The 23100-nt window shown below is 38.0% G+C and overlaps 4 protein-coding genes across 4 annotated transcripts; all 4 read right to left on the bottom strand.

Annotated features, from left to right (window-relative positions):
- Window positions 1-239: 239 nt before the first annotated feature.
- Window positions 240-2443, bottom strand: LOC122011775 (WAT1-related protein At1g09380-like). The gene is made up of 7 exons (XM_042568156.1): window positions 2066-2443; window positions 1873-1935; window positions 1452-1568; window positions 1117-1366; window positions 883-1041; window positions 637-788; window positions 240-558 (listed from the first exon to the last, which is right to left on the bottom strand). Exons 1-7 carry the CDS (start codon window positions 2242-2244, stop codon window positions 351-353), a joined length of 1128 nt encoding a protein of 375 aa, XP_042424090.1. The 5' UTR covers window positions 2245-2443; the 3' UTR covers window positions 240-350.
- Window positions 2444-13730: 11287 nt separating this feature from the next.
- LOC122011767 (ubiquitin-40S ribosomal protein S27a-1) lies at window positions 13731-14536 on the bottom strand. Its single transcript, XM_042568147.1, has one exon. It carries the CDS (start codon window positions 14448-14450, stop codon window positions 13977-13979), a length of 474 nt encoding a protein of 157 aa, XP_042424081.1. The 5' UTR covers window positions 14451-14536; the 3' UTR covers window positions 13731-13976.
- Window positions 14537-15835: 1299 nt separating this feature from the next.
- LOC122038173 (transcription factor TIP2-like) lies at window positions 15836-19082 on the bottom strand. The gene is made up of 3 exons (XM_042597805.1): window positions 16626-19082; window positions 16129-16554; window positions 15836-15995 (listed from the first exon to the last, which is right to left on the bottom strand). Exons 1-3 carry the CDS (start codon window positions 17106-17108, stop codon window positions 15924-15926), a joined length of 981 nt encoding a protein of 326 aa, XP_042453739.1. The 5' UTR covers window positions 17109-19082; the 3' UTR covers window positions 15836-15923.
- Window positions 19083-19210: 128 nt separating this feature from the next.
- On the bottom strand, window positions 19211-22497 carry LOC122038172 (CBL-interacting protein kinase 1-like). The gene is made up of 13 exons (XM_042597804.1): window positions 22135-22497; window positions 21987-22049; window positions 21555-21626; window positions 21373-21480; window positions 21204-21284; window positions 21065-21118; window positions 20848-20973; window positions 20558-20767; window positions 20358-20462; window positions 20118-20234; window positions 19950-20021; window positions 19791-19865; window positions 19211-19678 (listed from the first exon to the last, which is right to left on the bottom strand). Exons 1-13 carry the CDS (start codon window positions 22318-22320, stop codon window positions 19553-19555), a joined length of 1395 nt encoding a protein of 464 aa, XP_042453738.1. The 5' UTR covers window positions 22321-22497; the 3' UTR covers window positions 19211-19552.
- Window positions 22498-23100: the final 603 nt, after the last annotated feature.

Here is a 23100-nt window from a genome sequence, read left to right as displayed (position 1 = left end):
TATCATTGGACATTCTCTTTTCCTTAAACCATCGCAGTCGTGCCTGATCGCAAGCTCGCAGTTAAACCATCGCAAGTTCTTCACTTTTCCTTTCCTTTTTCTCCATTTTTAACTTTTCTTTTTACCGTAAATCTTTTTTCAAGGGTGTTTTTGTTTCTGGATAAAACTTTTAAGGACAACGACTATCGTTCACCATTAAGCTAAATATCATATCTATTTTCAACATCAAACCATGCATTGATGATCTACAAGCGTAGAGCTAGCCACACACCATATATCACAGCAAAGGGAGTTCGACAGATCAGCAGTGCATGAACTCTAGTTTTATACTGCATATATAGATCATTGAACTACTCTTCTTCGTACTTGTGCGGCATTGGAGACTTGGGTGGAGTACTGGAGAGCACCGGCAAACTAATGACAGAGAACCTCCCTCCTTCCTCATCCTCGACTTCCTCTTTTTCAGCTATCTGATTCTCACTCAACTGCTTGATCTCCCTTCTTTTCCCCCAAAGAACCATATACAGCCCTCCAACTATCAACACTGATCCTATTGCACTGCCAAAGGAGTACTCATCTCAGATCATAGACACACTTCAAATTGCACAAATTATATTGCAATATTAATTAATTAACCTTCCCGCGTAGAGCTTCTCATCGAGGATCGCCCAACCGAGGACTGCCACAATGATCAGTAATAGTGGGCTAAACATGGAGACGAACAGAGGACCTCTTCTCGCTATGCACCATGACATGAGTGACACGGCCAATCCGGAGCCAATCAAACCCTGGAAGAGAGAATGATTCAATTGAGCAGTTTGGGTCTGATTTATTTAGGTTGTGAATGTTAATTTATGGATTAGCGTTTGCTTAAGTAATTACAGCGTAGATGGATGCGGCGAGCCTGATGTCCCAACCCATCGCCCAGGCCGAGGCTTTCCTCTCTGTGATAGCTGCCAAAACCAGGCACTGCACGCCGGCCATGAAGCACATCATGGCCGAGCTGGTGTAGGGAGAAGAGAAGCTCTCACTCATCTTCGCCTGCGCATGTATATATATCGCATCGTTAGCATAGATATCAGATTGAAAAGTCATATCATTGTTTCTCTCTCGTACATGGATGATGAACCAACTCGACCAGGCCAAGCAACTGGCGATGACCAAGGCAGCACCGAGGGCCATGTTCTGGCCGCCGGCACCGACCTCACTGTTCATCTCTGCGGCGTACCTCCAGTGAATGGGAGAGGGTCGCATTCTGATGAGGCCTCCTCTGTAGAAGGTCATCAGCATGGAACCGCCAACGCATATAACCGTTCCTGCGACCTTGGCCTGGCCTGCGAGTGTTCGAATACCCACCGTCTCCATTCTGCACGCTCGAGGACAAAATTTAACCAACCGGTAAACGTAAATCCTTAACGGTTATTAAAAAGTCAATTTTTCTGTAACAGTACCTGAAAGGGACTGCGATGATGAAGGTGATGGCAGGGAGAGTGTTGTTGAGGGCACACGCTATCGCTGGGGTCGATAATTTAAGCCCGAGGAAGTACAGGACTTGGTTCAATGTAGCCCTGTGTCCATCATAAACCCATCGTCATATACTTCCTTCTACATTAATTTGCATATAATTACAAATCTAGTAGAGTAACTAAATATAACTAAATTCATATTTGCATCTAAAACATAATTATTTTGTCGGTGAATCAATCAACCAATATCAATTCATGCACAACATGCATATGCCACCTCTGACTTCACCAGTTACATGCCATGTAGCCTAGATGGCAGACTGTCACCTACAACCTGCAATGCCACTAACTTTAACATGGAATCAGTGGAAACATATCATAAAATCATCCTCTGCTGCAGACTCACCCAAAGATGGAGCAGAGGAGAATCTGGCTGATGACTTTGCCTGTGATCAACTTGAAAGCTTCTCTGCACATATTAAATGCAACGAATTAAACAACTTTAATTCATAAATCTAAGACGGCTCGAGAAAAAGTACTTGACGATCGACTCATGAGCAACTGCGTCTGGAGCTCAATTAATTAATTAGATAGCGTACCTCTCGAGGAAGAAGGCAATGGGGAAGAGGATGAGAGTGGCGACGACCTGCCGGTAAGCAGTGATGACAAAAGGACTCATGCCGTCGTCCAACGCCAGCTTGGAAAGCACGTTCATACCTGCGTAACCGGCCTGAACAGCGACCATGGCCAAGGTCAGGATGCAGCCCTCGCCACCCATCTTTAGAAAGACAGATATAGAAGAGGAGGAATTAACTTAGCAGGCAATCAACTAATTAAGATATCAATGAAACTAACATATATATAATGGAAGCCGATCGAGAAGGGAAGGGGAAGTTGAGTGCAGAGACGAGAAGGGCTGCAACAGAAAAGCACCGAGGACAACGGGATACAGCTCTGTCGTCCTGTGTACGCGGCTGTTGCTGCCTTGTGCTTGTGATATAAGGAAGTATATGGAAGGGTATATAGAGAGTGAGAACATCTCGATCGAAGAATCGATGTTGCATGTATCAGTTGCTTGTTTCGTTGGGATTTTGGCCGGTTTGTGGGTTGTGGCGTTTAATGCTTTTTTGGCTTTTGCTTTTGCTTTGGAGTTAATTGCGGCAGTGAAACGGGTTAAGGCAGGTTGTTTGTATGTCCATCTGGAGTTGCAGAGAGGACAAATAGCTAGATTGAGATAGAAAGGGGGCTAGGTCATTGGTGGGGTGTGAGATTTCTAGCTCACATACCTAGCTAATAGCTTTAATTTGCGAAAGAATTAAACATGCAGTGTCGAGTCGACAACAAGTCTTTGGCGTGATACTTTTATCGAGGCCAAATTATGGGACTAATCCTGCCTGGATTATACTCATAATTGAACTGGAAGATTGAGGGGAAAGAAATCGGCAAGGAGAGAATAGGGAAAGGAAAAAGGGCGCTGATGATCCTAAAGATGATGCATAACAACAAAAGAACTGACGAGGAGATCAAGGAAAGCTAATCTTTCATGTTCATCAGGCAGACAGAATAAATATCGTCAAAATAACCCTTACAATGTATCTCTTAGGACTTAGATATAAGACAAAAGAAAAGGAAAGAAAAAGAGAGAGAAAGGACCTACAAAATTATACGTAAAATTTCACCATTTTCTCATTTTTAAAAGCTTCATCATTTAAGTCCCGTATTTTGTCGTCATTTTGTCAGCTTTCCTTCCTATCTTTCACACTAATAATTGGAATGAAAATTATACTAGTAAACATCATATATATGCCACGTCATTTCTTGGTGAAGTAAACTATCTATGTTGGTAGCTAAAGTGGACGCATTTTAGGGGGGAAAAATTAAAAACGCATTTTTATTTTTATTATTTTTAAAAGTACTCTCTTTTTAAAATTTATTAAAAGGACCTTTCATGATTTTTTTTTATTGTGAAAATAAATTTATTTGAGTGTTATTACAACAATTTTGATCAAGTTAGATGCTCAATGTATAATAATTTTAATTAAATTAAAATAATTACATTAATATTAAAATAAAAAGTATTTTTAGATTAAAAAATGATTATATTTTAAAAGTAGTAGAATAAGGATAGCCCCCTTTTAATATTTATCAGAATGAGGCAAGAAAACTCTTTTGATGTTTTTCTAAAATTTTAGACATACTAAAAATATTTTTGATATTTTTTAAAAATCTATAGAAAAAGTGTTTTTTATATTTATAATTGAAATATTCCGAAATGGATGTCCAATGATTTTAAATTTGTGTGCCTATTATAATTTTTGTAATTTTCAAATCTTACTCTGGTTTTTTATAATTTAAGATTTACCCAAACATAAAAAACCTATTGACATAGTCATACTTGTGGTATGAGACTTTCCACCTAAGGAAGAGCAGGATACTCTAGTTTATATTTAGTGGATTAGGTCCTAATCTACTGTAGTGATTGGAGGGATTGAATGATTTTCATCTGTTAAATAAGTGGGGGTCATTCAATCCCTTCAATCATTACCTCTGATCTAAAAGCGGATCAAGACATACGAGACTAGAGGATCTGATCTATCTAAGGAGATCTTGGAACAATTTATGTGCCTAAGATTTTCTCACACTTACATTTTGACATGTAGATTCATTATCTCTCCAAAAAAAAAAAAATAAAATTGATCTTATATTATGTTTAAAAAAATATCTATTAATATCATTTTTATAAGAAAATATCATGATTTAAAATATTAAAAGAAGGTTAAATATTAAATTTTAAAAATAAATTATATAATAATAAATGAATAAATTAAATAGTAAAATATGAAGTAAAGATGTTAAATTAAAATTGGATTAGATTTAAAGTAAATCTAATAAATAAGCATTATATTAGTTAAATTAGAATTAATTTAAAATTAATTTAACCAAATTATAACCGAATCAATTTAAGATTTAAAGGCATTTTAGCTAAAGCAGAAGTAACAAACCACATCAAATCTGGAAGATCAACAAAATCCAGAATATATGGCTCTGTCTCGTGCCGAAGAAGTAACAAACCACAGCAATAAATGAAGTTTTATTAGTACGGTGTATTCCAAATACGAAAATTATTAATAGAAGTTAATTTCATCATGGAGCTCTTGGCATTTTCCTAACATTAAGGTATTTGTTAAATCTTATTTCCTCCATAATAATGATAAATTATCCTAAAATTTTCATATAAAGTTTTAATTTTACCCTCAATCTCTATGTCATAGAATATTTGTTTCAACTCTCTAATCAATACCAATTCACTTAATTCATTATCAGTATACAATCTTATACAATTATACCGTATTAAACTACATATATACTTGATTTTAAATATGTTATGCCTAATAAAGTGAATTATGTATATATATATATATATATACATAATTACACACTACATATTCATATATATAGACGATGTTGATCGATCTGTTATAGATAATGGTCAATTGGATAGAAATATACTAGATTTTAGTTTAAATGATGCAGAGTTTTAAAAAAAAATTATACCTCACTATGGACTTTTTATACCTATATTTTGCTACGTACCTAAAAAATGTATGCACAAGAATGATACTTAATTTAGGAGGAATTATACCTCATTATGAACTTCTTGTACCTATATTTTACCATGTACCTAGCTAAAAATTATATATATAGGTAGTGTACTATATTTGAGTTTAAATTGTGCTAAATTTAACAGAAATTATACCTTCTTTTGGATGAATGATACCTTCTTTTTGACTTTTTATATCTATATTTTGTAATAGTCCCTTGAAATATGTGCACATGTAGTGAATCAGGTGAATTGGTGTGGATTAGGGAGTTGAAACAAATATTCTCTATCATAGGGACTAACGACAAAGTTAAAAATTTTTGCATGGAGAGTTTAGGGCAATTTGCCCCTAAAATAATAGAGAAGTAGACGCTTCACAACGTCCCAATGTATTTCTAAAAGAGCATGCATAAACTGTGAGAGCTTGTTGCTCACAAAGAAAATATCAAGACGAATTATACGGAGATGTTGTAAGCCCCCAACCACCTGTTGGAACTTAGTCGCATCAAAAGACGAAGACTCATCATGCAAAGTAAGACGAGAGCCAACAACAATAAGAGTGGATATCGACTTTGAGTCAAGCATGTTGTATTTGGAAAGAAGATCAGTAACATACTTTGGCTAGGACAAAGGAAGACTATTTTAGGTTGGGCGAACCTCAACACTACAGAAGAAGGAAAGAGCCCCAAAATCCTTAATCACAAATTTTGCATAAGTTTATATACTATGATGTCAACTGAAGAAGCATCACTCTTTGTAATGATTAGATCATCAATATATATAAGAAAATAGATAACAATATCATCCCGAAGATAAAAAAAATAAAGAGGTGTCAGCTGGAGATGCGACAAAATCAAGAGAGACCAAGAAGGCGAGAAGCTCCAAATACTAGGCACACGAAGCCTGCTTCAGGACATAAAGCGCCTTATGCAAATGACACACATGATCCTAAACTTCAGCATTGCGCATACTCGAAGGTTGCATCATATAAACCTCATCTGCATGATGACCATTAAGAAACACATTGTTGACATCAAATTAGCGAAGACACTATCCACGATTCACAGCCGAACTAAGAACAATGTGCATTGTTACTGGATTAATAACATGGCTGAATGTATCATGAAAGTCAATAATAGGACATTGATGAAAACCCTTTGACAACAAGACGAGTCTTATACCGATCAATTAAACCATCAAAATTACGCTTAATGCAAAATACCCACCTGTTACCCACAAGATTTTGATCTGACGAATGTGAGACAAGAGTCCAGGTCTTATTACAGAGAAAAGCATCATACTCTTTGTGCATAGTCTGTACTCAATTTGGATCTTTAAGTTTCTGCATGACAGAGGAGGGTTCACAGGGTTGTAAAAGGTTAGTATGAAGAATATACTATGGATTGGGTTTGTAGATGACATTTTTGGAGCGAGTTTGCATGGAATGCTAGTTTAGGAAAGCGAGATGGGGGTAGAGAGCCAATGGGCTAGAGGATCGATCGCCACCAGGCAGTGTGGACTACTCGACAACATGCGACGGTGATGGCGACGGTGATGGCAACAGTGAAGAAGTCAGTTGCAAGCGGTTATGACTAGTGGCAGGTTGCGACATCGATGCCGAAGGGTCCCACGAGAGAACTGGTGAGGTAGAGAGTTCAGTGGAATCTAAGGAGGTGATGAAAAATGAAAAAACATGCTCCATAAACTTAACATGACGTAATACAAAGACTCTTTTGAGAGCAACATCATGACATAGGAAGACACTCTAGGTGAGAGAATAACCAAGGAAAACATAAGAGGTTGACTTGGAATCAAGCTTGGGGCGAGAGTAGGGGCGTAACCACGAAAAGCATAAGCTCCCGAAGACTCGAAGATTCTAAAAATCAGGAATGATGGTGAACAATTTTTCAAAAGAGGACATATAGGAAAGACTAACCTTAAACATGCGGTTAATCAAAGATTGTTGTAGCAAAAGCATAATGCCATAAAGTAAGTGGAATAGATGCTTTGTGCAACAGAGTGAGACCGGTTTCGACTTTATGACAATGACAATGTTCAGAGTATTCATTGTGTTCAAGAGCGTACGGAGGAGTGGTAACGTGGTTGATACCATAAGTAGTAAGAAAGGAGAGAAGGGCTAAGAATTTACCTCCATTTTCAATGAAGAGTGTTTTGATAGTCATTAAGAACTAATTTTCAACAAGAGTTTTGAACTCAATAAATATAGAGTATATATCTGATTTTTTGCATAAGGAATAAAGTCATGTATACTTCGTAAAATGATCAACGAAGATAACATAATATTTGAGTCCATCAAATGATGATATAGGAGATGTCTAAACATTAGAAAAGATAATATCCAAAGGAACAGGAGATGAAATACTATATTTATGAAAGGGTAATTTATGACTTTTATTAATATTGCCCGAAGTGAATGAAAAATTAGACAAAGTATCCTCATAAAATGAAAAAAAAATATCACAAAACACCTAATGACGGATGACCTAGACGACTATACTAGGGGTGTAATCAAGCTGAGCCGAGATGAACTCTTGGATGTTTGAGTTTGGCTCGTTTATAATCGAGCCGAGCTCAAGTTTTATTTAACGAATATATTCATGACTCACGAGCTTATTCGAACTTTTATTGAGTCTAAACGAGCTTAATAAATATAAATTATAAATTTAAATATTCATTAAAAACTAAATTATATTTTTTTTTAAAATTATAATATTCTTGTTAAAATTTATAATTTTATTCTAATAAATAAATTTAATATATTTGTCTATGTTTTTCATAAGTAGAGTGTAAAATCTATAAATTCAATATCAAAACTATTATTTTTTTTATTTAAAAGTTGATTCATGAGCTTAACGAACATGTTCACGAGCTAACGAGCCGAATATTGTAAAGCTTGAGCTTGATTTGTTTATCTTAACGAGCCTCATTAAACGAGCTCAAACGAGCTTTTATCGAATCGAGCTTCGAATATCTCACGAGCGGCATGACTCATTTACACCGCTAAACTATACCATAAGGAAATAGATGACGAGACAGACATAGAAAGGGCAAAAGGGGATGATAGCGTAGACACAAATTTCGGCCAATAATAGACACTATCTCTGTGAACCTCGCTGACTAGCGTTGCCTCTATACGACGATCCAACACATGAAAATAGGAATCAAAGAAAATATGTAATGGGATTAGTAGCACAAAGTGCAGCGATAGAAATCAATTTTTTTTTAACATAAATGGCACATATAAAATATTGGAGAAAACTAAAGGCAAAGATGGAGGGGAGAAAGAGAAAGAACCAATGTGGGTAATGGGTAGTCTAGAACCATCACCAATAACAACATTATCATTCCCAGAGTAAGGCTCATACAACAAAAGAGTAGTGAGGTCAGTGGTGACATGATGAGAAGCGCCAAAGTCAACCACCCATTCCTAAGAATCAGACGGAGGTGTAAATAAACGACAGTGTGCTCAAATAATGCACTGTACACGGGATGCGGAGCACGCGACGGAGCTGGCAGAAGCAAGGCATGCATCGAGACAGTCATATGACCGCACTAGCGAGTAGAGTGACCTTGGACACCACATATTTGATAGTTCCCAAGATAACGATTGGGACCATACACTGCTGGATGTGGAGGAGGACGTGCAGGCAGCCTCGGGGTAAACATGCACGGCTGATGGGACATCAACGAAACCTGCTGGCAACTTCCATGATAATTTGAATACCGATTACGAGAATTCTCTATTCGAGCCACAAGAGTAGTCATTGGCGCAAAGATAGAGATAATGTTGAAACTTTCAATTGGGCCTCATAACTGAGAAGCTAGTCGAATAGCTCATCAAAGGTAATAGGGATGTCACAAACTTGCAGAGCTAGCATATGAGATATTACAGTATTCTTGGCTAAGACTATTCAAGAAACGAATTGAGAGCTCATCAAAGTCAATTTTGACATTCATAAGCACAAGAGCATCAATGTTTCTTTTGATGTCTTGCATATAATCAGTGATAGATCTGTTACCCTGGTGACGGTTGACAAGATTTTAACAATGAGTCATAATCTTACCATGTGAGAGAGCAGTGTAGGTTCTCTCCAGCGTCTGTCATGCGTCTCTCGATGAAATTGATGAAGAAATAAATTGCACAAGAGTAGGAGACATCAAACCTACAATAGCGCTGAGGAGAAGTTGATCATGATAGAACCAAAGAATATGATCAGGATTCACCTGAGGGAGCATGGTGCATGTAGGTGTTATCTGCAGAGGGGGTTGGGATATGAGCCATCAACAAATCCTAGTAAGTCATATCGGAATAGAAAAGATATGAACTGCAAGCACCGGGCAGAATAATAGGAGGTGACGAGTTTCAACGATGCCTGAGCATTGACGTTGAGACAAACAAGGCTAGAAGGTGAATCAAGAGCATTTGTGAGAGATAGTTGACGGGTAATGTCGTCTGCTGTATCCATTGTAGAAGGCAGCCGGTGAATATTGTGGGCGGCGATTAGGGTTTGAGGAGAAAAAAATTGCTATAAAGTTTACCACTCTCATACCATGTTGACGATATAATACAATACTTTATTAATGATAATATGTGGTATATAAATACAAGTACAACTGTAAAATAGGAAAATACATAAAATAGAAAAGCACATAAAATACTAGGAAATAAATAAATATTTTCTAATAATAATTATTCCCTAATATCCTATTGATCCGGAGAGTAATTAGTAGACGCCACGTGAATAAAAAAGTTGGTGGCCCTGCTGAGATCGTGGTTCCAATAGAGGAGAAGTTGAGTCGACGCTCGACCCCTTAGCTTCCTGGCCCAGCCACCCAGCTCCTCGTCCTCCCTGTTCTTTGGCCTCCTGACTCCCGTCCTTCTAGTTCGTTGAGCTCCTGGTTCCTTAGCCTCTTGACTCCTCGATACCTTTATTCGACCTCCCGTCTCCTTGACGACTCGATTGCGGATGCAAGACCATTTCAAGAAAAGGATAATCATTGCGTAGATCTCAAATTATTTCGAAAAGAGGATAATCATCGCACAAACTTCGAATTATTTCAGGAAAAAAAAACGTGAATAGTCTTGGATTATTTAAGGAATTAAATAATGGTAACATAAACATCGGAAATAAAGGAAAAAGTCTATTATCTCCCTATAAAAGGTAGTCCTTTCCGGCATCCAGGGTACATGCACACATACGTCTAAACCCTAATATTGTTCTTTTACTCCTTTATCCTCTAACTTGAGTTTCGGAGTGATTGCGCTAGAAAACCCCCTAGTTGTCATTCTAACCTTTTTCCCTCCTATTTGTTGTCATTCAGGCTCGCAAAACTACAACATCCTCTTTGTCATCAAGCGATTGGTGATTAAGTTGGCAAGAGAGCCAACTTGAGCCAACTCACCGATGATTCACTCGTCGATGTTCATGGACAGGATTGAATTAGCGTTGTTTGTGAGAACACTAAGTTAAAGACTTGAACTAGAACATGAAGATGGATGATGCCAAAAGATCTAACATCATCACTATGGCAACATAGGATTTCGACAAATTAGTAATGTCAACGATACAAGCAGTATTAAAGAGGAAACTCTCGCATCCTCTAATGATGAATCCCTTAACTAAACTGCCACCCTAGTTGGTTGAAGAGACACCGGTGCACCATAAGGTACCTTACCCTACGAGTATGTCATAGACTACTTCTCCCATACTGATTGGTAAGTCTGTTGCATGAGAACATTTTGTAGAATCTTCTGGTCATCGGGATTTTCCAAGGGAAAAGGGCCTTGAATCTAGTGGAACGAAAGCCCTTCGAGGCCCTCCATTTTCGAGGGACATCTTCTAAGATGAGTTGCCAAGACACTTTTGGATGTTGCAGTTTGAGGAATATAATAGTATTACAAATCTTGAATATTACATCTGTAAATTTGAAAATGGTTCTTTGTTACATCAATATATGGATCGAGTCAAGTGTTGAGTTTTCTTGACCACGCGTGCTTTTAGGTTCGGTGCAGAGATGGTTTAGTAGACTCCCTGCCTCTTCTATCTGAACTTTCGAGTAGTTTAAAGCTATCTTCATGCAGCACTTTGCAACCATTTGAAGATACCAAAATATGTTGCATTATTTACTCACCCTCAGGCAGAAATTTAAAGAATATTTGTAATAGTTTAATAGGGTGAGCATGGATGCTCCTCTAATTACCCCAGAAGTACAGATTAGTACTTTCTCACAAGGCTTGATCAATGAAGATTTTTTTTTCAATTCTTTGGTGAAAAAACCCCCAACTAATTTCGAAGGATTACAAGTATGAGCACTTAAGTATATTCAAGTCGAGGAAGTTCAGCCCACGAAGAGAAAGGAAGCTCCAACTCCTGCTCTCGTCCCCACTAATTCAGATTCTAAACCAACGGTTAAATTGCTCCTTAGATGATAACATTTGCTGTTTTTCTTATTTTGTTGACTCAAATTATTCATAAATTGAACATAAACAATATAAGTCATCTTCATTTCTCGGTGCCCTGCATATCTGTATGTTGGCATGTGATTAAGGAAAGCATGGGCAATTAATATGTGAATTCATAGTGATAAAGAAGATATCTATGGCTGTTGAAAAGAAATTCATTTGAATTGTTTTTCTGTATTTTTACTTGTTGTCTTTATTCATATTTTCTCACTTTAATTGCAGTTATCAGGGGTTGGATCTGTTCCAAATATGACTAATTTTCCTCCATCAGCTGGCATTGAGGTTCGTGGTAATGAAATACCAATCAGAATATATTTTTGAGCAAGACCAAAACTATCTTTCTGCTGAAAATTGTGGTTATCTTTATACTGGTAAGTTCTATTTTCGATAGCACCTACTTAAGTATAAGGCCTTCAATCTTGGTGGAGCTTATATGTTCACTCTGATTTCTATCCACAGGGGAATGGGGTGATCCCCATAGTACATATGGTTTAGATAGTCAAGATATCCATTACATGGCAATATCTGAATCTAAGGGACGTTTTGAGTATATATATTTTGGTTAATGCCAGTTACCTATTAACTAGGTGTTTTTTTTATTTTTTATTTTTGTCAGGGTATGCAAGCTGAAAATATGCCCTTCATGTATTATACATTTATACTCCTGGTTATGGATATTCTCAGATTCCTTATAATCAATATACTTCTTATGTTCCTGGGGCTGCCACTGGCCTTGATGGTCAATTTTTAGGAGTTCAACAGTAGTTGAATATCCCCTCCTACCACATTTCTTCACCTTCTTATGTTCCAGTTATTGTCCAACCTGGTTCAGATTTTGTGCCAACTACCTCTCTGGCTCTATTGATTCCTCTTATGTTGGCAATGGCACTCAAAGTGGTACCAGATCTACTAATGCTGGTTCAAAAATGACATCTAGACAGGCATCTGTCAATTCAGTTCAGTTAGCGACTTCAACACCTCTGTTGGTCCTTGCAAATGTTTCACAGTCATCACAAAACAATCAAACAGTACATGGACCTTTAGAAGCTTCAGAAATCAACATTCGATCAAGTATTCTGTCTATGCCGCAGCAAACTGCAACACAGAGCACATATGTTCTTCCCCATCGGGTAGGATAATTCTATTTGACATTTGAGAATGCTGTAATGTTATCTGCATTTCAGTGTCAAGTGTGTGTTTTTGCTTATTTTCTATTAACTGTTCTAATCCTCAATGCAGTTGAATTTTTTTTTTGGTGAGACTACAATTTCTTTTCAAGTTATCATAGTATTTCTATTCTCAGTGCTAATAATGCTACATTTATGTCTACATCATAATATTATTCTTTTCTGTATTTTGGTTTCTTTTCCTTATTGCTAATTCTGCTTGTTGATTACTCTGTATTATTTTTGTACTAAAATTTCACTTTATCAATGTTTATACTGTTAGGTTGCAAGTTCCAGTCAGATGCAAGCAGCATTTCAGTATTCAAACCGGAGGATGGATCTTCCAACAGTGGTTTAACTGAGTTATTTAGACTTCTGCTGGAAGATGCCTTCACTGTGCATGGAAGGTACCTTCCTTACACATGAAAGGCGCCTTCAACTTATCATGAAAAGCGCCTTCCCAGGGTATGGAAGCCACCTTCGACCAGGCTGGTTCGAGTCGTTGCCACGCTAGAGGCACCTTCCAAATCTATAGAAGGCGCCTTCAGCCTGCGTATAAATTTTTCCATGGACTATAAAAAGATATTGGACCTAAAAAATATGTAATTTGAGTATTCATTTTCTAACAATAGCCTGAGCTGTTAGTGTGTGTAAAAGGCTTCTCCACCTTCACCGAAAGAGATTCTTAGTGAACTTTCATCTGCTTTAGATTAATAACTATCCCGGTTGTAACCAAATAAATTCCGCGCATCTTTCTTTTAGTTTCATATTATTTATTTTTATGCTATTGCTGCTAATCTAAGTTGAAAGATGAGAAAGGTATTTTGTTTTAGTATCTCTGGCAACTCAATCCTCTCCAGCCGACCTACCCGACCTACAATTCCAAGTATCATTGAAACTATAAATAAGCATAAATCATTTTGTGATGTTTATTTACTCAACCAGGAACTGAATAACAGAAAGTTAGAAAAAGGAATCAACTTTTGAAGAAATAGCAATAGTCATCAAGAGCATAACAATAACAGACACAATCGCATCCTTTATCATCCAACCAAGAAGCAAACATATGCAGTAATGTAACAGTAAGATTACCAATTAACAACCATGCAACTCGCAGAAATTTAATAGCATCTCAAACAAGGTTTCACCACGAATATTACTCTTCAGAACAACTAAACAAAGTGAACTGCTACTAAATTAAAAAGATGAGTTTTTTTTAGCTTGCTATAGATAAACCTTCATCAAGATGCAGGAATCGCTCACTCGCCTTGAGACTTCTGGTAAACGTAGGTGAGGCCGCACTTGCCGCAGTAGTGGCGATCAAAATGATTGGCCATGAAGGTGCCGGCGCCGCACTCGGCGTTGGGGCACTCCTTCCGGAGCCTGGTGACCTTACCGGTGGCGTCATCAACCTTGTAGAACTGGAGCACGGCGAGCTTGACCTTCTTCTTCTTGTGCTTAATCTTCTTGGGCTTGGTGTATGTCTTCTTCTTGCGCTTCTTGGCTCCGCCGCGGAGGCGGAGGACGAGGTGGAGAGTCGACTCCTTCTGGATATTATAATCCGCAAGGGTGCGACCATCCTCGAGCTGCTTTCCGGCAAAGATAAGGCGTTGCTGGTCAGGCGGAATCCCTTCTTTGTCCTGGATCTTTGCTTTGACATTGTCGATGGTGTCTGAAGATTCCACCTCGAGGGTGATCGTCTTCCCCGTGAGGGTCTTTACGAAGATCTGCATCTTCCCGGCGATTGGTGGTCCGGCGGCACCGTCGCTTTGCGTCGGAGCGATAAGATTAGGGCTTGTGGGGAAGGAGAAGTTTATATACGCATACGGTTACTTGTACCGTTAAATCATGACCGTAGATATGGAATGAACGTTTGGATTTTTTTTCGAGCCTTTTAAGATTAAAAAAATGGACAAAAATCAAAAGCACGCGCATCTTTTTAATTAAAAAATAAAAAATTAAAATGAAATATTATTTTACTTGTTTTAATATAAAATACATTTTAAACTGTAATGAAAATAGGCGGCCTTTTAATTTTAACCTCAAAAGATTTGATATCCACATTTCAAACAATAATCGATATTTTATATGAAAATTAAAGAAAAATTAGTCAATTTTTTAATATAATCAAAATAATACTCAAGGCAATAAAATGATTTTACAGTTCAATAAAATTTATATAGCATAAATATTATTTGATGACTAATTTATTGATGGAAAGATCTTCTCGTCCATAATTTCTAGTCTCCTTAATTAGTTTTACAATTTGTATATCATATCTAGCTATAATCCACTCAAAATTAGTTATAATCTTTCTTAAGTTCACCTTCTCATTCACGTTATAGTTTGAATCGAGACAGACGACCAGATGCCTTCGACGATGGATGAGTCGTCTCTTGCTCGACGTCATATAGTTTGCCCATCGTCGGTGACTTTCGGTCACCTGTCTCAACCTAAACTACAACTTGGATAAAAAGATAAACTCAAGAGATATCATAGTCAATTTTAATTGAATTCGGGTCACATCCTAAGTACAAATTACAGAAGCGAAAAGAGAAAAATCATAAAGTTTCATTATTGAAAAAACTCAATACACAAAATGAAATTTAACAAATTACTTGAATACATATATACCACCAAAACCATTGAATAATTAGCATAAAATATTATGGGCACGGCAATAATATGATGAGTTAAAAAATGTAAAATTTCTAACTACAATCATATAATACCCATTCAATTAATATTGCAATAATAACATATTAAGAATTCTATAAAATATTAGTAAATAAAAATATTCAAATTATTTTCATAAAAGAACATGTACTTCTAAAATATTCATTCAATTCATAGCACTATGATTCCAAAGCTCTTCACAGTTTAGTTTTTGTTTTTCAAATGTGAACTTTTAAAAGATTGCTTAATGGAAATTGGATGTTTGAGTTCCTCAAAGGCCTTTTACACTTTAATTCTACATGAACTAATGATCATTTTGAGATCTCTTAAACTTTAATTATGCATTAAGTTAGAGTTTTGAAGATTTTATCTACGAGATTAAAATATCAAATTCATAAAAATTAAGATGCAAAAAAATCCCATTTAATTTAAACACATTAAAAGTGACAATTAGTACTACTACAAGATCTACCTTAACTATAATTAGCTCTATTATATATTAATTAATTAATTAATCTCCCCGTTTCTTCTTAGACAACATCGATTGCTTCGATAAGTTTCTTGGCGATCGCACTGGCGTAGACCGAAGAACCATCATGAATCTGCAACCGTTAAATACACAATTTAATCCAAAACGATTCTTAATTAACTAATTAATTCGTTTGAAGGTTTGTAATTAAGAATGAAAACTAATTAAAAATCAATTAGATCGCATATATGTATTAGTATAATCACCTTGGCGTTGAGCATGAAGATGTTCGATCCTCCCACATTCCCGGCGGACAAATGCAACAGCTCCAGGCGGAGCTCGTCGAGTGCCTTGGCGACGGCAAGCAAGCAGTTCGCCCTCCGCCGGCGGGTCACCTTGATGTTGACCTCGTCGTCGACGATGCGCACGTCCACGAACGTCTCTTTCGACTTCCTCTGTATCCACGAGCTCCGGAGCATCCCGCTGCTCGGTCCGCCCTCGGCCATCGGCGCCGCCACCGCCAGCGAGGAGCAGCTCTCCACGTCCCCAGCTGCCGTCGCCGCAACCGCCGCCGCCGCCATTTTCTTCCCCCTCTGCCGCTTCTTCTCGGCCAGCATCTTCAGCTCCTCGACGGTCCTCAGCAGCTCGTTGATGTACTCGATCGTGTCCGCCACAATCGACGCCCTGTAAGGCTGCCGGCGGGAGCAACAAAATGGGAGATAAAATAAGACAAAAATTAAATGCGCAAAATGATGAATCAAACCTTGGTGGAGTTGGGAATGAGAGATTTGAGGTCCTCAAACTTCTTCCCGAGCCTTTCTCTCCTTTGCTTCTCATTCTTCTGCCCGCCCTGCTTCAACCCCCACGCATGATGCCTCGTCCTGTTCTCCAGCAGCTTCTGCTCTCCATGCCCGGCCTCAAAGACATACGGCACCTGATTAACCAACGCATCGTAATGAACCGGGTGGTGGTGGTAGAACACGGCATTACTAGAGTCCATCACCGGCGGCAACTCCGCGTATAACATATCAGCAGCCGCCGCCGAGCCGGAAAAGCCGTTGATGGGATCGAAGCACGGCGGCTGTAGCAACTGATGGTGGAGGCCGACGGAGGTTTCATTAATGGTCAGGTCACTGCTGTTATCTCCCATGACCATGAGCGGCAAGTAGTCCGAGTGAGCGGACATGGAACCAACGTTGTGGTACATCCTCCGGCCTCTCTGCATCAATAAAGTAATTCTGAACATACAAAAACATAAACACAGGTGTTAATTAATTACAGCACCGATTAATCAAAACCTGTAGCTGAAAAGTGAAGGAGAGAAGAGGAAAGTAGAGGAGAAAGAGGTTTTGTAATATAGAAGAGGCAAGAGTGATATGACTTGGAGAGGAAGAGAGGAGGGGTTGGGTTGTGCTTGAAAGGAAGCGTGGAGAGAAAGAGATGCTGGTGTCTTTCCGAGGCTGAGCCATCCAAGTTAGAGAAACTGGGTTGTTTGTTGCTTTCAGATTCCATTGGCTCTTGGAGTGGGACCACCACGCGGTCCTCTGTGGGCCTTCCTTCTGTGCAGCAAAATCTTCCGTAGGACTGGCACTCTTCCAGAACTCACAGTACTGCAGAGTTAATTATTGTCTGATTGGTTTGATTAACTGGTGCTAATTAAGGCACTAATCCTTAATTTGGTCAAAACTACTGGACCACTGCGACGGACACTGAGGACAACAAATGGACGTGGGAGACAGAGAGAGAGAGAGAGACATCACTTTCTTCTCTGCACACAGCAGCTTCCCTGCATTGCATGCACATGTAGAGTTGCATCATGCAGAAGAATAACATTAATGGGGATAATTAATTAAAAATCTGAAGACGGATAATTATCGAGTGATACATTTCTGTGATGATTATTCTGTTGAATCATGAGGAACGAGAATCAGTATGATTGGGTTTAAAGTGCGAGGCAGAGAGGGTTTCAGTAACTGATGAGAGGACAGTGTAAGTTACAATGTATCGTGGTGGTCCAGAGAGGGCGACGAGTGCATGCAGTGTGTGATGGTTAACAGCTGCAGCAGCAGTAAGAACAACAACAATGCAGTAAAGATGGAAATATTTTTAACTAGTTATGATTCCTTGAACAGGGGATGACTCAACAGTTTGCAATGCCATGGCCTGCTGCTTCATATATTTTACATGCTCAAATGGACGAGAAACAAGACGAAGTTGTAGAGAAATCAATATATGTTTACATTCTGACTTATTTGGATTAATTTGTTTTTAGGCCTGTTTGACCCTCAAATTAGTGCGTGTGAAAAGTTAGTAACCATTTGATAACTGAAATAACACAGTTCTCAACCTTTTTTTTTTTAAAAAATACTTTGGCTCATGAGTATGATCAATGGCATCACTAATATAGAACACAACAATATAATTGCACAATTAGTCACTAAAACTTTTTACTGTTTATGTTGTTAATGATATATTTTCTTCATTATTTTGAATTGATGAATGATTAGATGTTAAGTTGAACTATTGAATGATTGAGGAAGCAACTGTCATGTGATTTTAACCTATAAGTTTGCAGTTAATGTAATCTTGTGGAAGTTGGCCCATGCCTTAGACGTGTCTTCATCCCATTTTCACCTAAAAATTAGTACTTTTGGGGTCTGATTATTTGGATGAAATACACGAGGGAGAGAAGAAAGTGAAACAAAAATATACATCAAATGTGGAACTCCATGTGTATTTTCTAGGAAAGCAAATGAAGGCCCTAGCTACAATCAGCGAATATTTGGAGGTCATCTTCTAAGTGTGCATAAGCAAGGGAAAAAATTATTGAGGAGACATCCTCTGCTATCTATGTTGGACATTTGATTCACTATTTAAGGATAATAAAAAGCGTGAAATGCTCTAATCCAATTTTTTGAGCCCTTTGCCAGGGATTACTTCATTTTTGTGCTTATGATCCTCTAGGCAAGTTTTATCCTTACTGTAATGGCCAGAGAAGATGGAGTTTTGTCCATAACAAAGTAGAGTTGAGAGTGTTCATCTCCATTTGAAAAGCTTGGCTCATTTCCCTCCCCTTTCTCTAAGTGAACAAGGTCTATGAAATATATTTTCCTCTTCGCTTCTCTTTTGTATAATTCCTTTCTCTTCCTCCTCTCAACATAAATAGGATCTTATCAATCATACAATCATATTATATATCACTTACGCAAGCTAGACTTGCTAGTACAATCGAGGCTAACATTCAGTTTGTTCATCTAGTTAGTTTTATTTTAGCAACAACATTCAATCTTCCTATTTCACAATGAGATCTTTCCTCTCACACGCACGACAATCAACGAAGAATCAGTATCACTCAAACTGTTTAAATTGCTTGATATGCCACTATCATTCAAACTACAGGTTCAATGTGAGACTCACTACTTTGGAAACATTTACTGTAAAAAGGATTAATCCTTTCTTGCTTTGTTCTTGAATGAGGAAAAATAGGTTTTCTCATTCCTTGAATTCAAAACTTCCATGAAAGGGAATCCTGAGTACTTATTACTCAGTAGTCAGGATAAAATCCTTCACAGAAAATGTTAGCGAAGGGCCCCTTTCTGGATGTTCTGTTCATCTTCCTTTGTTCCTTCACAGATTGCAGTCTCTTTCTTTCTCCACACATAAAATGGGTGGAGAAGAATTATCACCCATTTAGTTCAAACAAACGGTAGACACAGGAACATCTCCTTTAAAATTGTTAAGTTCTGGCATAGACTCTGCTTTACATATAAGTTGGCTTTTGCAGCCTCCCAAATCATTTGATAGCTTTGTGCACAACTGCAGTCATAAGCAAAAAATGATTTACACCTTCTGATTTGAAGCTTCTTACTATATGAACTGCATCTTCTAAACTTCTCTTATTTTTTTTCACTAAGTTCAGATTTAATACCTGCCGATATAACATAGAATCTCCTTGTGATCTTCTTAATTCCACGACATACAAAGATGGACTGAGCTCGAACACCTGATAGGTTATCATAATATGAATTTAGTAAGACAATTTCACACTGAAAAGGTGCATAAAATTATGATGACAAAGAAGTTTTACCTGAGCAGCAACTGAAAGTGACTCAGACCTACCGGGGCATTTTGAACCCTTGAATTTTTCAATTACTTTCAACTGCAAAAGTTTAGATATATACTACATTGTGTAAACTTCTCTATTAATTGGCTTAGCTACAATCTGCTATCACAAATGAGGTAGCAATCCACTTACTTTGCCATGCCCTTTTTGGACTTGGAGCCCCATTTCAGTAACAATAACCTCAATCTTTTCATATAATTCATTTGGTGGGCGATTGGACGCGAACCTTATCTTCCTCTCCGAGACATCCTGCAAAGCCAATTCAGCAGAGGAATATGTATAAATATCATTATTCTCCAGGTTGTGATCTTTTTGCTCACTGAATTAAAGTAATGAAACAGAACAAGGTCCTAATCTAATCATCAGAATTACCTCTTTCTCAAAAAATCCTGAAAGATCGAGAGAGGAAGACATCCCAATCAGTTGAAATGCATTGATGTGTGTAGGTGTATTTCCATTGTCATCTGACTCATTGTGCTTAAACAAACAAAAAAACAAAGGTTAATTCACTATCAACCATCACAAAATACTAGAAGGCACCAAACTAGTACATTAGCCATTTTGAGGGTCACCTCTTTGATTGAACAAGGTGTATCATCAAGACATAAGTCTTCCTCATCATCGATGGGGACAACAGAAGTGTAGTCTTGGTTGAACCAATCGTGTGCTTTGATTCCAGTTACATTTATCCTTGTGATAGGATTTGGATCAAGGATTCTCTTTAGGATGTCTTGAGCACCAGGGGAGAGCCATTTAGGGAACTTTGTGTCTCCCCTAACGATCTGAACCCATTGAGCAACAAAGCCACTATGAGGAACTGAAACAAACATCATTTGATTTCATTGTCAAGCTTGATACACACCTTCTGATAAAGCACAGCAAGATTTCTGTCATCAAATGGCAGGGAGCCTGTTAAAATAACATATAGGATGACACCACAAGACCATATATCTGATCTAGCACCATCGTATCCTCTATTGGAAAGGACCTATAGATGGTTGATTCCACAGGAATATTGTCAAAAACATTATTTTTTTAGGAAACAAACTTTTAAATATTTCAAAAGTTATGGGTTTTACCTCAGGAGCAATGTAGTTTGGGCTTCCACAGGTTGTGTGCAGCAACCCATCATTCTGAAATGAAGAGAGAACCAAGTTGAAACATAGCAAATTGTTTGGATCAGTTCTTTTGATGAGCCAAGACAAACAAAATGCATACCCTTAAATGTTGTGGCAAAGCACTGAGACCAAAATCAGATACTTTTATGTTCCCTTTTGCATCAACAAGAACGTTTTCTGGCTGCAACAAGAAAGGGGAATTCAAGTAGGAACTCAAAAAGTTAAGTAAAATTGGGAGATAATAACTTAAACCTTTGCTTAATGATCACCTTTAGGTCTCTGTGGTAGACACCCTTATCATGGCAGTAACTTACGGCATCAATCAGCTGCTGGAAAAGCTTCCTTCCTTCACGTTCTGAGAGCCTTCCCTTCAATGCCTGCATTATCAGTAATGGCTAAATCAACTTACCATGAAGAACCAACCAAGATTAACTCGTGACAAAGTTCTTACAATTCTGTCGAATAATTCGCCTCCATCAACATATTCAAGGACCATGTAAATCTTGGTTTTGCTTGCTGAGACCTGTAAGTTGCCGAAGTATAGAGCTTAATCAGTGAATTCAAGCAGATAGAAAGCCCAAATAGTTATTGTCACCCATCTACCAAATAGTTAAGGGAAAACAATTCCAGGGCCTCATGAACATCCAAAAAGTTTTTTTTTTGTTTTTGTTTTTCTGCAGACCAATCATTCAGCTCACAAGCTGCCATTATTGGTGGAAAAGCATCCTTCTTTTACGAACATATTCTTAAATCTCAAGAAGAACAACAAGAAGAAAAGTATCGAAGACCATGATCACCATCATATTAATAAAGAACTCGGCCTAAACGATCGATTTAGTTTAAGTCACTACCGAATCAAAAGACAGTAAATAATATATCAGACCTCATATAATCTGACGACATGGGGATGCTTCAAGAGCTTCAAGGTGGCGATCTCCCTCTTAATCTGTCACGTAGACACACATCACCTGTCCTTGAGCATAAACATAAACGCAAACATAATAAATGCATAACAACATAGATATACACACTTGTTCCGTGATTTTGAGGGATTGAATGCGGCGGCGGTCGAGTATCTTGATAGCGTAGGGACGGCCGGAATCGACGTGGAGAGCGTACCTGACCTTGCCGAAGTTTCCCTCGCCGAGAATTTTCCCCAGCTCGTACTTCCCCAGCACTCGCATTCCCTCACCTCCTCCTTCCTTCACCATGTCCATCTTTCGTCTCCTCCTCCTCTTCCTTCTTCTTATGCAATCGTGCAGTATGTTATTTCATAATCGTTGAGTTGGAAATGGGGAGCTCTGGATTGGCTATATAGATGCGGATGGAGGCCATGATCTGGCGAGCCAAGCCATGACTTCTTCTCCAGCTCAAAATTGAGACAGGGGGGAAGGATGAAGGAAGCAGGGAAGAGGTCGGTTTGATCGCTAGCTGCGTATTTGTCAATAGAGGACTATTTAGCCGCAATCATTTTATCCGGTCAACCAACGTGACGCGCGTGAATTTAACCGGTCAGAGGCCGCGCTTTATTATTTTTTTTTTAAGAAGTAATTTAGTTGAAATTGAATTCAGTCAATATATAAAATAATTGAATTGCAAAGATGAAATTTGTATCAATTACCAATTGTTCTCTTAATTAATTTAATTGGGGCCTACAGGCACCACCAAAAAAAAAAAACTGTTTTAAAAGATTGAGCTGTGTGAAGGGGCAACGATGGCTTCTGGAACAACAGAATTAGGATTCTTAATCTCTTTTAATGCGCCTCCAGGGACAATTTTGAATTAGATAAGTTAATGCGATTGATACTCACAACAAACCTCGTGGTCACAGAAGTCTTCATGGCTCCCAAAGGACCAAGAGTCACATTTTTATTGAGGAAAACAAAGACAAAACGAAGCCGTCCCGTTACATGTCCAATAATTGTTATTATTATTATTGTGCATGATAATTGTTTAACGTATGATTGTTCTTTATTGATGTCTGGAGTTTTAAAATC

The sequence above is a fragment of the Zingiber officinale genome, chromosome 1A (genome assembly GCF_018446385.1).
Source record: "Zingiber officinale cultivar Zhangliang chromosome 1A, Zo_v1.1, whole genome shotgun sequence".
In the NCBI taxonomy this organism is placed as follows: Eukaryota; Viridiplantae; Streptophyta; class Magnoliopsida; order Zingiberales; family Zingiberaceae; genus Zingiber; species Zingiber officinale.
The sequence above is the reverse complement of the archived record's forward strand: the minus strand, read 5'-3'. Positions and strand labels throughout refer to the sequence as shown.

Bases quoted from the DNA above. Each gene is read 5' to 3' on its own strand.
- LOC122011775 (XM_042568156.1), bottom strand. From the start codon at position 2,244: ATGGGTGGCGAGGGCTGCATCCTGACCTTGGCCATGGTCGCTGTTCAG. The intron at 1,936-2,065 runs GTACGCTATCTA...TAATATGTGCAG, and splicing joins ATTGCCTTCTTCCTCGAGAG to AGAAGCTTTCAAGTTGATCA. The intron at 1,569-1,872 runs GTGAGTCTGCAG...TGATGGACACAG, and splicing joins CTCCTCTGCTCCATCTTTGG to GGCTACATTGAACCAAGTCC.
- LOC122038172 (XM_042597804.1), bottom strand. From the start codon at position 22,320: ATGGACATGGTGAAGGAAGGAGGAGGTGAGGGAATGCGAGTGCTGGGG. The intron at 22,050-22,134 runs GTGTGTATATCT...TCTACGTGACAG, and splicing joins CCCTCAAAATCACGGAACAA to ATTAAGAGGGAGATCGCCAC. The intron at 20,022-20,117 runs GTAAGTGGATTG...AAACTTTTGCAG, and splicing joins TCCAAAAAGGGCATGGCAAA to TTGAAAGTAATTGAAAAATT.
- LOC122038173 (XM_042597805.1), bottom strand. From the start codon at position 17,108: ATGTTCAGAATTACTTTATTGATGCAGAGAGGCCGGAGGATGTACCAC. The intron at 16,555-16,625 runs GTTTGATTCATC...TCCCGCCGGCAG, and splicing joins TCATTCCCAACTCCACCAAG to CCTTACAGGGCGTCGATTGT. The intron at 15,996-16,128 runs GTGATTATACTA...TAACGGTTGCAG, and splicing joins TCTTCATGCTCAACGCCAAG to ATTCATGATGGTTCTTCGGT.
- LOC122011767 (XM_042568147.1), bottom strand. From the start codon at position 14,450: ATGCAGATCTTCGTAAAGACCCTCACGGGGAAGACGATCACCCTCGAG.